Source organism: Bufo bufo, chromosome 4, assembly GCF_905171765.1.
Source record: "Bufo bufo chromosome 4, aBufBuf1.1, whole genome shotgun sequence".
In the NCBI taxonomy this organism is placed as follows: domain Eukaryota; kingdom Metazoa; phylum Chordata; class Amphibia; order Anura; family Bufonidae; genus Bufo; species Bufo bufo.
Genome location: NC_053392.1, coordinates 42,850,244 through 42,868,558, shown reverse-complemented (window position 1 = coordinate 42,868,558; position 18,315 = coordinate 42,850,244). Strand labels below are relative to the sequence as shown.

Here is an 18,315-nt window from a genome sequence, read left to right as displayed (position 1 = left end):
ATTAAATCTTATTTATAATTATTATCGCTGGTATTATCGCTTATTTTATTACACATTTATTATTATTATTATTATTGTCATTTAATTAGTGATTTTTATTATTAGTAGTATTATTATTTTAGCATTATTTTTTTTATTAATGTTTCACTATTATTACTAATTCTTATTTATAATTGTTGGTATTATAATTAATTTTATTATAATTTTTTTATTATTATTTATGTAATTAGTGATTTTTTGTGAATTGCAGTTGATTTTGTACTTATGTAATGACTAATTTATTTTAGGTTTACAATAGGCCCTTTCTCCGGGGTTTTCCACTTTAAAAATAAATTACCAAAGTTATTCAACGAAGTCACGCGAGACTTCGCAAATAACGAACTTCGGCTCCTCTGAGCCCATACATTCGTCTATCGACCGTCCTTTAAGGCCTCATGCACATGGCCATTGCACGTTGCACCGCAAAAACCGCACGTGTTCTATTTTTTTGCGGTGCGAACGAATCACGGACCCATTCAAGTTGAATGGGTCTCGATCCCTCCCGAATTTTGCAAATTGCGGTCCCCAATGCACGGAACAATGCAAATTGCGGTCCCCAAAGAATGGAACACATACGGAAATGCATCCGTATGTCTTGCGTATCCGTTCCGTTTTTGCGGAACCATCTATTGAAAATTTTATGACAATCCCAATTTTTTCTATGTAATTACTGTATACTGTAAAATGGCATACGGAAAAATGGTACGGAAACGGAAACACAACGGAAACATAAAAACGGATCCGTGAAAAACGGACCGCAAAACACTGAAATAGCCATACGGTAGTGTGAAAGAGGCCTAAAAGGTACATTTTTCAATGACTAAGAAATAGGAAAATATTCTACGTCATTTGATGGTGAAGATTTTATGTACACAGAGTTACTGAACGCAGCTGTCAGGGGCCGACCAGCGCCAACAAAGAGAGTGAAATCCAGGACCCAGCAGGAGACGGGAAATTGTCCGTCCATTGACATCAATGGATCAATAGACGGATTAGGGGGGGGGGAAGGAGTTTTCAAGAAATTCCACAGTGTATTCTCTACCTGGATTATGTAAACCTGCACAAGGCAGGGGATCTGATATTTTCTAAAGCTGCAATCCCCAACCTGTGGCTGTATAGTTGTCCAGGTACATGCTAGGAGTTGTAGTTTTACAGCAGCCACATGGTTTTAGGCCACTGTTCTAAAGGAACAGACCGATTAGGAAAAATGTCCAGAGAAAATGTCATTAACCTATTTGTATATAATGTTTTTGGCAAAAAAGGGGTCCACCGCTTTGGACAATCCCTCCTTTTAGAAAGATTCCTTAACAATATGCTGATCATGAAGTGTCCTCTAATTGAGACCTCCAGCGATCAGCTGTGATCTATGGGCGAAACTTGGCAGTAAGTGTTCGCTTTCCCTGCAGTGCCACCACTGGAGAAATGAGGCATTACACAGTGTCCATTCAAATCAATGGGTTGTCTGTGTCATGCAGGACAGGACAGGTCCACAGGTCCTCCAGAGAAACTGTTCTCCACTGTGGCCAAGAGATGAGGATCCAGAACAGAAGCCCCCCCCCCCCCCCAGCTTTTTCCCCACCTATATAGGGAGTATGGCAATGGGTTTTCTAAACTGGATAACCCCTTTAATGGGTCATTTATAGTACCAGAGTTCTCCTATGAGCTGGAAGGACACTGGTGGGAATGTAACCACTTCACCCCCTATCGTTACCCCCTGCCCTATACCAGTATGAATGCTCAGTAATTAAGAAGTATCTCAGGAAGGGCTTGGAGGGGATGTCCCTTCCCCAATACAGAAGTAATTTTTTTCTTACAGATGGTTAGTGCAGGGATGTTTCGGGAATGTCCATCTGCACCATCTCTGCTGGATGCAGCTCTTCATTGTGCGTGTGTGGGGGGGAGCATCGATCTCAGACACGGGACAATGGAACAACGTACTGAACCAGCAAACGCTTGAAGGAGGGGAGGTGGGGGAGGGCACAAAATCCAATTTTCCCACTCCATTGAAAAGAGATGAAGGATGACAATGAGAGCTCTGTGTGCGCACAGCGGGCAGCTGAGGTCTATCCATCCTCCTAAGGGGAGAAAGGCAGACAACAATGGCCTTCCATCGTAGGCATCCCCTTTCACCAGCCTGCACCACTCTCCCTGATCTGGGCAGCACAACCACGTCTTAGGGGCACATCCCATCTTTAATGTGAATATTTTTGAAAATGTTTCAATCAACCTAATTACACCAGCCATCAAGCTATATAAAAACACCGCTACCCACATGTGACAATGAAGAGACAATTAGACAATTAGACAATGTGACAATTAGAGAGAGTCCATTTCCTGGGACTTTTTTTTCCTGGAGGCCCCTGACCCCTTCGTCACTGGTCACCTGCACGTTCTGACTAGACGGGAGCAGTCACGGTCTTTGACTTTATCGATCTAGTCCATTATGGTCAAAGCACCTGCTACAATCAAGACAAGTGAGAGGACTCCATAAAACAGCTCCTCCTATCTCAGCTTCCTAGATTAATATATGACACAAGGGGAATGGGAGATTTGGGTTTTATCGCAGTCAACCCAATATTTTTGGGATTTGAGTGGAGATAGCCTTTCAGTCTCTAACATATGGAGTATTTAAGGGGGAGGAGATATAGTCCAAGCCCACCATAGCATCATCTGGTCCTGTAACAATACACAAATTAATAGGGGCAGTGGAGCCTATTAAGGACCAGTCACCAGCTGGTTACACATTGGCCGTCCTCGCAGCTGGTGCCCCCAGGGAACAGAGCCATAGACTATTATGTTCCATCATCTGAAGGGTTATATTACTACGGTACACATCCAGAACAAGCTAATTCTTAGTAACATACTTTCTGTTTTGTGGAGGACCACTAGCATCCATTACAATCAATGGCTACTGTGTAATACCTCATTTTCCCTGCAGGGGTGCTGTAGGGAAAACGAGCATGTACTATACTGGCCAATAAATTACAGTTTGTTGCATGGGAACTTGCGATATGAAAAGAGGTTGTCCATTGTTTTTCAAGCAAGATACAATTCTGCATTATCACTCCAATACAAATTTGAAATTACTGGGGAGTGTCAAAAGTTAGAAAAATATGGCTGCTTTCGGCCAAAAACAACGCCTTGGTATTGCAGTTCAGTCCCATACATTTCAATGGAACTGAGCTGCAATACCAAACACAAGCCACGCACAGGAGTGGTGCAGTTTATTTTTTTCTAATCTTGCACAACCCCTTCAAAAATGCCTCCCCCTTTATAAACAAGGTCGGACAACCTAAAATTAAAATAACCAGTTAGATCATTCGCCGTATAGTTAGAGTGTGAAGCTCCACGGATCAGAGATCACTGGCTCTTTAGTCACTTATTAAACAAGCGTTGAAATTAAAGCCATTTGTCAAAAACCACAGAGAGAAGACAGATACACAAAGCTCAAAAAGAAATGTGTTTTTCCCCCCCCAAAAAAAGTTGCATAGATTTTGATTAACTCACTGCAATTTGAACCGGAGGGGCAGCCTGTATCCAGTCTTTGGTGTGTCGTATGTGTACACAAAAACTGGAGAATACATATTACAATATTTTTTACAATTTTCCAATTTTTTTGCCACATCCACAATTTATTTTAATTTTTTTCAGATTTATCGGGGAAAAAAAGTTAGCTGCTGTGGAGGAAATGGTGCATATGGAGGAATATGGATGCAGAGTACGCAGTCACGGTTGGGACGTCATGCCTGACGAGGCCCAAGAGCCCTTTTGCCACACAGGCGTTTTGATCCAGACCTCCATCTACCATAGCAGAAGTCATTTTGTTGGAAATGTAGGTTGAGTGAAGCGAGAAGGATGGAGGTCATATGGAGGCATAATGGCATAGGTAAATGTCCCCTTCCATTGTGCCACTGCTGACAGCAAACAAGATGGCTGCCAATTCACACAGGTTAAAGGTGCTTTAAGTGAGGCGGAACCAGATAAACCTGAGTAAACCGATTTCTTTCCTTTAGTGATGCTGTCGTGGAGCTATATACTTTTACATTGTCTGGGTGTCGGCCATCTTGTCGGAGACCGTACAGCAGGTTTGTTGAAAAAAGCCTCAGGATGAATGCGGTTGGGCCATAAATCAGTCTCCTCATAGTAGCTGCCGGAGGGTGACACGTAGTAGAACGGGTTCATGGGTTTCTCAGGACTCAGATTGTAAAAAAATGGCGATTTGCTTGGGGTCATCTGATTAGTAACTGACCTGTATGGAGATGGGGGGTATACAGCGAAAAAAGGGGAGACCTCCGGATGGCGCTGCATGCAGCATCTTGGCAACAAGGCCTATGTCAAGTCGCTGTCAGTACCAGTACCAAATGAAGAGGACTGCTGGAGCAAGGAGAGGGTGTGACTATAGGGTCTGTATTTATGTAGGGGGTCTGGTCTGGGGTCCATCTCTGTTTAGGAGGTCTAATCTGGAGCATGTATTTATATACAGGGTCTGGTTCTGTATTTATTTGGAAGGTATAGTCTAGGGTCTGCATTTCTGACTGGGGTAAGTATCTTTTAAGGGGGGTCTGTATTTATTTAAGGTCTGTCTGGGGTCTGCATTTTTTTAGGATGTCTAGTCTGCGGTCTGCATTAGTTTAGGGGGTTTGGCCAGGGGTGTGTATCTGTTAAGCGGGTTTGTTCTGGGGTCTGTATTTATTTAGGGAGCCTGGTCTGTGGTCAGCATTTATTTAGGGAGCCTGGTCTGGGGTCTGCATTTATTTAGGGAGCCTGGTCTGGGGTCTGCATTTATTTAGGGAGCCTGGTCTGGGGTCTGCATTTATTTAGGGAGCCTGGTCTGGGGTCTGCATTTATTTAGGGAGCTTGGTCTGTGGTCTGCATTTATATAGGGAGCCTGGTCTGGGGTCTGCATTTATTTAGGGAGCATTGTCTGGGGTCTGCATTTATTTACGGACCCTGTTCTGGGGTCTGCATTTATTTAGGGAGCCTGGTCTGTGATCTGCATTTATTTAGGGAGCCTGGTCTGGGGTCTGCATTTATTTAGGGAGCCTGGTCTGGGGTCTGCATTTATTTAGGGAGCCTGGTCTGGGGCCTGCATTTATTTAGGGAGCCTGGTCTGGGGTCTGCATTTATTTAGGGAGCCTGGTCTGGGGTCTGCATTTATTTAGGGAGCCTGGTCTGGGGTCTGCATTTATTTAGGGAGCCTGGTCTGGGGTCTGCATTTATTTGGGGAGCCTGGTCTGGGGTCTGCATTTATTTAGGGAGCCTGGTCTGTGGTCTGCATTTATTTAGGGAGCCTGGTCTGGGGTCTGCATTTATTTAGGGAGCCTGGTCTGTGGTCTGCAATTATTTAGGGAGCCTGGTCTAGGGTCTGCATTTATTGATGGGGGCCTGGTCTGTGGTCTGCATTTATTTAGGGAGCCTGGTCTGGGGTCTTCATTTATTTAGGGAGCCTGGTCTAGGGTCTGCATTCATTTAGGGAGCCTGGTCTAGGGTCTGCATTTATTGATGGGGGCCTGGTCTGTGGTCTGCATTTATTTAGGGAGCCTGGTCTGGGGTCTGCATTTATTTAGGGAGCCTGGTCTGGGGTCTGCATTTATTTAGGGAGCCTGGTCTGTGGTCTGCATTTATTTAGGGAGCCTGGTCTGGGGTCTGCATTTATTTAGGGAGCCTGGTCTGTGGTCTGCAATTATTTAGTGAGCCTGGTCTAGGGTCTGCATTTATTGATGGGGGCCTGGTCTGTGGTCTGCATTTATTTAGGGAGCCTGGTCTGGGGTCTGCATTTATTTAGGGAGCCTGGTCTAGAGTCTGCATTTATTTAGGGAGCCTGGTCTAGGGTCTGCATTTATTGATGGGGGCCTGGTCTGTGGTCTGCGTTTATTTAGGGAGCCTTGTCTAGGGTCTGCATTTATTTAAGGAGCCTGGTCTAGGGTCTGCATTTATTGATGGGGGCCTGGTCTGTGGTCTGCATTTATTTAGGGAGCCTGGTCTAGAGTCTGCATTTATTTAGGGAGCCTGGTCTAGGGTCTGCATTTATTGATGGGGGCCTGGTCTGTGGTCTGCGTTTATTTAGGGAACCTTGTCTAGGGTCTGCATTTATTTAGGGAGCCTGGTCTAGGGTCTGCATTTATTGATGGGGGCCTGGTCTGGGGTCTGCATTTATTTAGGGAGCCTGGTCTGGGGTCTGCATTTATTTAGGGAGCCTGGTTTGGGGTCTGCATTTATTTAGGGAGCCTGGTCTGGGGTCTGCATTTATTTAGGGAGCCTGGTCTGTGGTCTGCATTTATTTAGGGAGCCTGGTCTGGGGTCTGCATTTATTTAGGGAGCCTGGTCTGTGGTCTGCATTTATTTAGGGAGCCTGGTCTGGGGTCTGCAGTTATTTAGGGAGCCTGGTCTGTGGTCTGCAATTATTTAGTGAGCCTGGTCTAGGGTCTGCATTTATTGATGGGGGCCTGGTCTGTGGTCTGCATTTATTTAGGGAGCCTGGTCTGGGGTCTGCATTTATTTAGGGAGCCTGGTCTAGAGTCTGCATTTATTTAGGGAGCCTGGTCTAGGGTCTGCATTTATTGATGGGGGCCTGGTCTGTGGTCTGCGTTTATTTAGGGAGCCTTGTCTAGGGTCTGCATTTATTTAAGGAGCCTGGTCTAGGGTCTGCATTTATTGATGGGGGCCTGGTCTGTGGTCTGCATTTATTTAGGGAGCCTGGTCTAGAGTCTGCATTTATTTAGGGAGCCTGGTCTAGGGTCTGCATTTATTGATGGGGGCCTGGTCTGTGGTCTGCGTTTATTTAGGGAACCTTGTCTAGGGTCTGCATTTATTTAGGGAGCCTGGTCTAGGGTCTGCATTTATTGATGGGGGCCTGGTCTGGGGTCTGCATTTATTTAGGGAGCCTGGTCTGGGGTCTGCATTTATTTAGGGAGCCTGGTTTGGGGTCTGCATTTAGTTAGGGGGTTAGGCCTGGGGTATGTATCTGTTAAGCGGGTCTGTATTTATTTAGGGGGTCTGGTTTGGGACTGTATTTATTTAGGGAGCTTGGTCTGCAGTCTGCATTTATTTAGGGGGTCTGGTTTGGGACTGTATTTATTTAGGGAGCTTGGTCTGCAGTCTGCATTTATTTAGGGGGTCAGGCCTGGGGTGTTTATCTGTTAAGGGGGTCTGGTCTGGGACTGTATTTATTTAGTGGGTCTGGGGATTGTATTAATTTAAGGGGTCTGGTCTGCATCTGTATTTGATTTGGGGGTATTTCTGGGATGTGTATTTATTTAAGGATTCTGGTCTGAGGTCTCTATTTGTATAGGGGGTCTGTCTAGGGTGTGTATCTATTTACAGGGTCTTATTTGTTTAGGATGTCTGGTCTAGGGTATGTTTTAATTTAGGGGGTCTGGTCTGGGGTGCATACTTATTTAGGGGATCTAGGCTGGGTCTGTACTTAGGAAGTCTGGCTTTGTATTTATTTAGGACTTCTGTTCTGGGGTCTGTAATTAGGGGTCTGGTCTAATATGTTTAATGGTCAGGTCTGGGGTCTGTATTAGTTTAGGGGGTCTGGTCTTAGGTCTTTATTTTGAGGTCTGGATCTGTATTTATTTTGGGGTGTGATGAGCGGGTCCTATATGTATACTACTTGTGATTCAAACACATTAAGCTGGGAGCATCTGGGGGTGTGCACCGCTTATCACATCACATCTTGGAATCTCCCTGATGTCACCGCTCAGAAGTGCATATGAAGGTGAATACGATACACACTGCAGGTATCAGACGTGCAGTACAAAAACACCACTATAAAAATATCCACCCCCCCTAAAAAAGTCGAAAGTATTTGTCAGCTGTCTCTATGGGACTGCATACTGCCAATGTGTCATCTGGACCACCATATGCAACACGGGTAACTAGTAGTATAGCATCACCAAACTGAGGTACAAAGTGCCTCATACCTCACAGACATTTCTAATGCATTGCAAAATACAGGGAATTTCCGTGGGAACCCAGTGGCAGCACACTTTGAATACATCCTGAACACAAATATGACATGTCTATAGGGAAACATAAGTCTCCATTGTCAGATTAAGATCACAATGACAGCGGATCATCGGATTAGTAAAGAAAGGCCGGAAAATATCATCACCTGTGAGCAAATCATCTTGTCAGGTCCCAGGTGGTGAATGGACCCACTGACCCAGAACGTCCCACATGCCGGTGTTTGATGTGGTCCAACCACTGAATCTACCAGTCACCACTGCACCTGGTTAATAACATGTTGCATTGAGTTTAAGCTCATGTATAAGAATCTATCCATTGTGCGGACTCCACCTCCCAATGAAAACCCAGATTTGGTACATCCCACCATACCTGGCTATACATTGACCACAGCACAGGTGCAAGATGCTCCAATTTCTTCTCGTCTCCTCCTGCAAGGGAACATTGGCCTCACTACCACCACCATGACCATTGCCACCAACACAAACCAGCCAAAAACTGGAAAATGGAGTGGCACCCTGTCGCAGATATACACCTTCATGTATACATGGCACTTCATGTACACCATGGTAGCCACACCTCATTACAACTAACCCCTCTTGGTGACAACCCCACCTTTTTTAGATCCTACTTAAACCTTCTGCCTAAAAACGTAGCTATGGTGTAGGCAACCTCCGGCACTCCAGCTGTTGTGAACTACAACTCCCAGCATGCATACTTCCTGTGCTTTTCTCAGAACTCTCATAGAAATGAATGGTACATGCTGGGAATTGTAGTTTCACAACAGCTTGAGTGCCGAAGGTTGCCTACCCCTGGTGTAGGATATCCTGTACGGAAATTGGCCCAACATGAAGTGCAAGTTTTGAAGGACATACTCTGTAATTTCCCTTGGAATGTATATCATGGCAAAAAGCACAAAAACAGGTGGTGGCTTGGCTCAAAGGCCCATCTGACAAAGTACAATAAAGGGCATGTGGCTTAGACTCACTTGACCACTATGTACTCTGAGCAAATCCAAAAACATTCAGGAAAACATCCATGTCAGCAGTGACAAATACAAAAAGTTGAACCTGAAAGAAAATTCTTGACAAAGATCAAAAAATATTCAAATGGGCGCCTTCAAAAGAAGAAGCGCCCTCATCCAGGGTCTCCAACTGTTTGACAATCAACAACCTTCAAAGCAGAGAATGCAACCAGACAGGTTCTCTTTAACCCTTGCATGTCCAGGGGATGTGGACTGACAGGCCAGGTTCCCCCTTACAATGGAGAGGACATAAAATATGTCCTCCACCCACCCTGCTGTTAGAGCATGTACATTATGTACAGTTGTGGATGTTATCATCAACTGCTGCAATTACATGTTATAGATATAGACCAGGCTATGGGGATCATAGAGATGAAACCATGCTCAGGTTGGCCACATTAACCTGGTTTCTAATGCGGGATAGATACACTAAATAAAGACCATCTATGGACAAGGCAACATCAGAAAACAAGGCGGAAGAACTGCCTATACTGCCCTTGGTAGGAGGACAAACAAGAAATAGGACATTCATGCCCTAGGTGGGAGGGAAGTGTGGAAGTTGGCAAGCACTAGAAAAAAAGGGTCCATTTTTGATTTCTGTAATGGGGTCTACTCTTTGTAAATTGATCTTATCAATGAGGGCACTTCCTAGGCGAGCTGTCTCCGTACTCTCCTTCCTAACTCTCCTCCGATGCCAGTTTGGCCTTAAGAATTTTACAATGTGGACCAAGTTGTGTCTTCTCTAGATGATGGCCTCCAACATACATCATATATCTCCTAAAAGATGTCCAGCCCATGATTAAAACCAATGATCGCCCTATTCCATGGCTGCAAAAAGCCAAGGAGTCAATGCCAATGCCCGTTTTTTAGGGTAGTCTTCTACTGATGTTCATGGAAGTTCCTATTGGTTCACTACTACCCAAAGCTCTATGTGGCTCCTAAATTAATGTGTCCAACACTTCATTTGTCTTATAGGAATCATCCTGCTGCTAAACACATTTAAAAAAAGGGTCAGGATGGCTTGAAAAAGTAAAAAAGTCATAACCACTGATCCCCCACCACTCAAGTCAATGCTTCTCGAGTCCTCCACTGGTCTCTACTTCCTGGTCCCTCCCAACGAGGAAATGTGACCAATAACTACCTGAGGAAGGTCACCTCTGTGACCAGTGATAGGATGAGAGGTCACATTTTCTGTGTCAAGGTGGACCAAGAAATAGAGACAGGAAGTGCCCTGGGAAGCGTTGATATTGGATCGACAGGGGGTTGCTGAGGAGAATATAGGCAGTGGCCATCCAACCAGGTAGACCATTTTTTAACCATATCAAAAGATACCTAAGGGATCCACATGGGAGAGTTTACGGTTGCTAAATTCCTACTGTAGATGGTCAAAAACCATACTGTTCATCCCGAACATCTATCCATGAACCTTGAATTTCTTTATTGTATAAATTATGTTTTTGAAAAGTGTGAGGAAACAAATGTACCTAAAACAAACCCATGGAAACATGGGGAGAACATACGATCTCCATGCACAGGAAGACCCTGGACGCAAACCGAGAATCTCAGTCCTTGAAGACTGTGCCAAACACAATTCAACAACTTAACAGTCTCACTCATCCTCACATTGTTCCCTTTCGTTCTTAGAAGCCATTCATCGAATCTGTTGACTGCAATGTCAGCATGGTACTGGTATCAACAAGGACCGACACAGGTAATCACACTTATCATGGAGACTAACAACACAAGATCTCACCTCCATTGCCAGGGCTGCGGTTTGCTGGTCATAGTGGTTCAGAAGATTGGGCATGAATGTTGAATTATAGGGAAGGTCTTGACACATTCTCAGTATAATAGGCTCACAGGCAAAGAGACTGTGCCCCGCTGTCAGGTCACCGAGTGCCACGAAAAGCCACATGAGGCAAGAAATCCTATAGGCAGACATGATAAGACTACAAGAAGCCATGGTGGTCAGCAGATACTAGCTGTCCTTCAGGGTTGAGCATAAGGACAGGCCTATCTGTGATGATAACTCCCGTTGTTCATGGAGAAATTTCCGATGCATTTTTAATTCCTGGTGATATCTCCCTGGCTTTTGAGTTGCACTTCCAGTGTCCGGCCGCTAACCGCACTCCCAGACGATCGTCTTCATTTTAGGAAGCAGATCTCACACCTTCTCAATCTGAAGACATAAAAACACAACAAGTCAAAGCTGGTTCCTGTTTTTTAAAACATGTCAGAATAATTATATCGCGCAATTACTGCTGAGGAAGAAAAACAACAATAAGCGGTAACCGATTATTTAATCTCCAAATAAAGTATATATACTTATTTATTATACTTCTTATTATAATTATACCGGCCACACACAGCGTAATACAAACATCTATACTGGTAAACCAACAGATTATAACATTTCGATCTAATGTATTATCTCCACATAAAGGCAGTATTATAGTAGTTATATTCTTGTACATAGGAGCAGTATTATAGTAGTTATATTCTTGTACATAGGAGCAGTATTATAGTAGTTATATTCTTGTACATAGGAGCAGTATTATAGTAGTTATATTCTTGTACATAGGAGCAGTATTATAGTAGTTATATTATTGTACATAGGAGCCGTATTATAGTAGTTATATTCTTGTACATAGGAGGCAGTATTATAGTAGTTATATTCTTGTACATAGGAGCAGTATTATAGTAGTTATATTCTTGTACATAGGAGCAGTATTATAGTAGTTATATTCTTGTACATAGGAGCAGTATTATAGTAGTTATATTCTTGTACATAGGAAGCAGTATTATAGTAGTTATATTCTTGTACATATGAGCAGTACTATAGTAGTTATATTCTTGTACATAGGAGCAGTATTATAGTAGTTATATTTTTGTATATAGGAGGCAGTATTATAGTAGTTATATTCTTGTACATAGGAGCAGTATTATAGTAGTTATATTCTTGTACATAGGAGGCAGCATTATAGTAGTTATATTCTTACACATAGGAGCAGTATTATAGTAGTTATATTCTTACACATAGGAGCAGTATTATAGTAGTTATATTCTTGTACATAGGAGGCAGTATTATAGTAGTTATAGTCTTATACATAGGAGCAGTATTATAGTATTTATATTCTTGTACATAGGAGCAGTATTATAGTAGTAATATTCTTGTACATAGGAGGCAGTATTATAGTAGTTATATTCTTGTACATAGGAGGCAGTATTATAGTAGTTATATTCTTGTACATAGGAGGCAGTATTATAGTAGTTATATTCTTGTACATAGGAGCAGTATTATAGTAGTTATATTCTTGTACATAGGAGCAGTATTATAGTAGTTATATTCTTGTACATAGGAACAGTATTATAGTAGTTATAGTCTTATACATAGGAGCAGTATTATAGTAGTTATATTCTTGTACATAGGAGGCAGTATTATAGTAGTTATATTCTTGTACATAGGAGGCAGTATTATAGTAGTTATATTCTTGTACATAGGCGCAGTATTATAGTAGTTATATTCTTGTACATAGGAGCAGTATTATAGTAGTTATATTCTTGTACATAGGAGCAGTATTATAGTAGTTATATTCTTGTACATAGGAACAGTATTATAGTTGTTATAGTCTTATACATAGGAGCAGTATTATAGTAGTTATATTCTTGTACATAGGAGGCAGTATTATAGTAGTTATATTCTTGTACATAGGAGCAGTACTATAGTAGTTATATTCTTGTACATAGGCGCAGTATTATAGTAGTTATATTCTTGTACATAGGAGCAGTATTATAGTAGTTATATTCTTGTACATAGGAACAGTATTATAGTTGTTATAGTCTTATACATAGGAGCAGTATTATAGTAGTTATATTCTTGTACATAGGAGCAGTATTATAGTAGTTATATTCTTGTACATAGGAGGCAGTATTATAGTAGTTATATTCTTGTACATAGGCGCAGTATTATAGTAGTTATATTCTTGTACATAGGAGCAGTATTATAGTAGTTATATTCTTGTACATAGGAGCAGTATTATAGTAGTTATATTCTTGTACATAGGAACAGTATTATAGTTGTTATAGTCTTATACATAGGAGCAGTATTATAGTAGTTATATTCTTGTACATAGGAGGCAGTATTATAGTAGTTATATTCTTGTACATAGGAGCAGTATTATAGTAGTTATAGTCTTATACATAGGAGCAGTATTATAGTAGTTATATTCTTGTACATAGGAGCAGTATTATAGTAGTTATATTCTTGTACACAGGAGGCAGTATTATAGTAGTTATATTCTTGTACATAGGAGCAGTATTATAGTAGTTATATTCTTATACATAGGAAGCAGTATTATAGTAGTTATATTCTTGTACACAGGAGCAGTATTATAGCAGTTATATTCTTATACATAGGAAGCAGTATTATAGTAGTTATATTCTTGTACACAGGAGCAGTATTATAGTAATTATATTCTTGTACATAGGAGGCAGTATTATAGTAGTTATATTCTTGTACATAGGAGCAGTATTATAGCAGTTATACTCTTGTACATAGGAGCAGTATTATAGTAGTTATATTCTTGTACATAGGAGCAGTATTATAGTAGTTATATTGTATATAGGAGCAGTATTATAGCAGTTATATTCTTGTACATAGGAGCAGTATTATAGTAGCTATAGTCTTGTACATAGGAGCAGTATTATAGTAGTTATATTCTTGTACATAGGAGCAGTATTATAGCAGTTATATTCTTGTACATAGGAGGCAGTATTATAGTAGTTATATTCTTGTACATAGGAGCAGTATTATAGTAGTTATATTCTTGTACATAGAAGCAGTATTATAGTAGTTATATTCTTGTACATAGGAGCAGTATTATAGTAGTTCTATTCTTGTACATAGGAGCAGTATTATAGTAGTTCTATTCTTGTACATAGGAGCAGTATTATAGTAGTTATAGTCTTGTACATAGGAGCAGTATTATAGTAGTTATAGTCTTGTACATACGAGGCAGTATTATAGTAGTTATATTCTTGTACATAGGAGCAGTATTATAGTAGTTATATTCCTGTACATAGGTGCAGTATTATAGTAGTTATATTCTTGTACATAGGAGCAGTATTATAGTAGCTATATTCTTTTACATAGGAGCAGTATTATAGTAGTTATATTCTTGTACATAGGAGCAGTATTATAGTAGTTATATTCCTGTACATAGGAGCAGTATAATAGTAGTTATATTCTTGTACATACGAGGCAGTATTATAGTAGTTATATTCTTGTACATAGGAGGCAGTATTATAGTAGTTATATTCCTGTACATAGGAGCAGTATAATAGTAGTTATATTCTTGTACATAGGAGCAGTATTATAGTAGTTATATTCTTGTACATAGGAGGCAGTATTATAGTAGTTATATTCCTGTACATAGGAGCAGTATAATAGTAGTTATATTCTTGTACATAGGAGCAGTATTATAGTAGTTATATTCTTGTACATAAGAGGCAGTATTATAGTAGTTATATTCTTGTACATAGGAGCAGTATTATAGTAGTTATTTTCTTGTACATAGGAGCAGTATTATAGTAGTTATATTCTTGTACATAGGAGCAGTATTATAGTAGTTATATTCTTGTACATAGGTGCAGTATTATAGTAGTTATATTCTTGTACATAGGAGCAGTATTATAGTAGTTATATTCTTGTACATAGGAGCAGTATTATAGTAGTTATAGTCTTGTACATAGGAGCAGTATTATAGTAGTTATAGTCTTGTACGTAGGAGCAGTATTATAGTAGTTATATTCCTGTACATAGGAGGCAGTATTATAGTAGTTATATTCTTGTACATAGGAGGCAGTATTATAGTAGTTATAGTCTAGTACATAGGAGGCAGTATTATAGTAGTTCTATTCTTGTACATAGAAGCAGTATTATAGTAGTTATATTCTTGTACATAGGAGCAGTATTATAGTAGTTATATTCTTGTACATAGAAGCAGTATTATAGTAGTTATATTCTTGTACATAGGAGCAGTATTATAGTAGTTCTATTCTTGTACATAGGAGCAGTATTATAGTAGTTCTATTCTTGTACATAGGAGCAGTATTATAGTAGTTATAGTCTTGTACATAGGAGCAGTATTATAGTAGTTATAGTCTTGTACATACGAGGCAGTATTATAGTAGTTATATTCTTGTACATAGGAGCAGTATTATAGTAGTTATATTCCTGTACATAGGTGCAGTATTATAGTAGTTATATTCTTGTACATAGGAGCAGTATTATAGTAGCTATATTCTTTTACATAGGAGCAGTATTATAGTAGTTATATTCTTGTACATAGGAGCAGTATTATAGTAGTTATAGTCTTGTACATACGAGGCAGTATTATAGTAGTTATATTCTTGTACATAGGAGGCAGTATTATAGTAGTTATATTCCTGTACATAGGAGCAGTATAATAGTAGTTATATTCTTGTACATAGGAGCAGTATTATAGTAGTTATATTCTTGTACATAGGAGGCAGTATTATAGTAGTTATATTCTTGTACATAAGAGGCAGTATTATAGTAGTTATATTCTTGTACATAGGAGCAGTATTATAGTAGTTATTTTCTTGTACATAGGAGCAGTATTATAGTAGTTATATTCTTGTACATAGGAGCAGTATTATAGTAGTTATATTCTTGTACATAGGTGCAGTATTATAGTAGTTATATTCTTGTACATAGGAGCAGTATTATAGTAGTTATATTCTTGTACATAGGAGCAGTATTATAGTAGTTATAGTCTTGTACATAGGAGCAGTATTATAGTAGTTATAGTCTTGTACGTAGGAGCAGTATTATAGTAGTTATATTCCTGTACATAGGAGGCAGTATTATAGTAGTTATATTCTTGTACATAGGAGGCAGTATTATAGTAGTTATAGTCTAGTACATAGGAGGCAGTATTATAGTAGTTCTATTCTTGTACATAGGAGGCAGTATTATAGTAGTTATATTCTTGTACATAGGAGCAGTATTATAGTAGTTATATTCTTGTACATGGCAGGCAGTATTATAGTAGTTATATTCTTGTACATAGGAGCAGTATTATAGTAGTTATATTCTTGTACATAGGAGCAGTAGTATAGTAGTTATATTCTTGTACATAGGAGCAGTATTATAGTAGTTATATTCTTGTACATAGGAGGCAGTATTATAGTAGTTATATTCTTGTACATAGGAGCAGTATTATAGTAGTTATATTCTTGTACATAGGAGCAGTATTATAGTAGTTATATTCTTGTACATAGGAGCAGTATTATAGTAGTTATATTCCTGTACATAGGAGCAGTATTATAGTAGTTATATTCCTGTACATAGGAGGCAGTATTATAGTAGTTATATTCTTGTACATAGGAGCAGTATTATAGTAGTTATATTCTTGTACATAGGAGCAGTATTATAGTAGTTATATTCTTGTACATAGGAGGCAGTATTATAGTAGTTATATTCCTGTACATAGGAGCAGTATTATAGTAGTCATATTCTTGTACATAGGAGCAGTATTATAGTAGTTATATTCTTGTACATGGCAGGCAGTATTATAGTACATATTATTCTACAGTGCCAGTATTATGATGGTAATAATGGATAAAATGTCCATGTTATCTTGTCAGGATAATGATTCAATGGACACTAACAAGAAGCGACAACCACTTTTGTGAGGCAGCAATGTGTTCACAGCAGGTATATTTCCCTTCCCCCACTCCTCCTGGCAGCAAGTGCACTGCTCAGCATGTGATGACATAAGAGAACCGGAGAAAGCTTCTCTGGTGGCAGTGAATGAGTTAACCAGGATGTGCTATTCGGTTTAATGCCAGATTAGGCAGATAATCCAGTGGAAACAGGACGAGGCTTTTGTACATTAAATGTATATGCCTCATAATGAAGGTGCGAGGCCGGCAGTCACTTTCGATGGCGGGACAATAATATATAGAAAACAGGCCTGGGGCTAGTAGTCCAATTACTTGGATTTCACATCATATATGAGAAATTCTAGTGTGTCATGTATGATCGTCGGTGGAGAAGGGGGGGGGGGGGGGTCCGACTGAATGAAGGAATGTGGCAGCTCCTTGGATCTTGGACAAAGCGACGACAAATGAGGATTTCTAATCATGGAGTTTAGTTGCAGGACGGTTTATCCGGGGAAATCCTGCTGATGTGATTATAATAACACTATAATGTCCAGACGATAAAAAAATCAAGGAAATAGAAGTCTATGAGTTAGGCCTTGTTCACATTTCCGTGTCACGTCCGTGAAAAAAAAGCGTACGCGTGTCATCAGTGAAGAAGTCCGTGAAGGATCCGTGGGTGTCCGTTTTTGCCATCTGTGCGTCATCCGTAATTCACGGAAGTTGTTCAGCTGAAAATTAATTTCCAAAGAATCTCCTCTCATTCTTCAGTGAAAAACGGACCCACGGACATCAATGGGCGTGCTTGGTCCAAAGTAGCGCATGTCGGCGTGTTTTTTTACCGACCCGCGGTCAGTAAAAAAGAATACTGAAAGGTGACCACATTTAAATCACTGGGTACGCGGGCTGTCCGCAGAAAATGCGGACAGCACGTGTCAGTGAAAAAAAACGGAAATGTGAACGAGGCCTTAAAGAGGTTTCTCGGTTTTACGTAAATGAAGTTAAAAATTCTACAATTTTATTATATACTTTGCGTTTTAGTTCCACTTTTCAAGATCTCCGCTTGCTGTCAGTGAATGAGAACACTGCTGTTTCCATTCAGAGGTAGTAGCCGGCCCTATGCTTAGTGATACGATTGTATTCAGTGCAGACTATGTGACTCCAGACTGATACATTGTAGCAGATCCACTTCCAAGCTGACAGCAGGACTGGCTGTGAACTGGTTTATCACACGGGGGTTCTCATTCACTGACAGCAAGCATAATAAGTAATCGAAACATAAAGGCTATTAGAAAACTGCTTAGTGCACTTAAAAATTGGAAAATCCTTTTAAACCGTTGACATTTTGTGATTTCTGTCTCCGGGAAAGCTGGGTGACAACGACCTCTCTGCTTTCTTTATATCACAGGGGAGGGGAGCGCCCCCGATCATGGATTACGGAGGACTCCGGCAGGGGATTATCCAGCTAGGATTATCTTTTTTAGCTGGTTTTATGAGATTAGAGATATCGCTGCATATTATCTGAATTCGAATACTGAGCTGTCCGATATTCTGAAAACTTCAGGATCGCCATGACAGTGCCCAGTGGGGGTTATCTC

At 40.3% G+C, this 18,315-nt stretch overlaps 1 protein-coding gene across 3 annotated transcripts in view; it reads right to left on the bottom strand.

Moving 5' to 3' along the window:
- FZD3 (frizzled class receptor 3) overlaps window positions 1-18,315 on the bottom strand; it is a 64,105-nt gene that overhangs the window by 38,591 nt on the left and 7,199 nt on the right. For all 3 annotated transcript variants that reach the window (XM_040427152.1, XM_040427151.1, XM_040427154.1), the window contains exon 2: window positions 10,785-11,210. In XM_040427152.1, coding sequence (XP_040283086.1) covers window positions 10,785-10,994 — 210 coding nt within the window. In that variant the 5' untranslated portion in view covers window positions 10,995-11,210. The remainder of the gene's footprint in view (window positions 1-10,784; window positions 11,211-18,315) is intronic.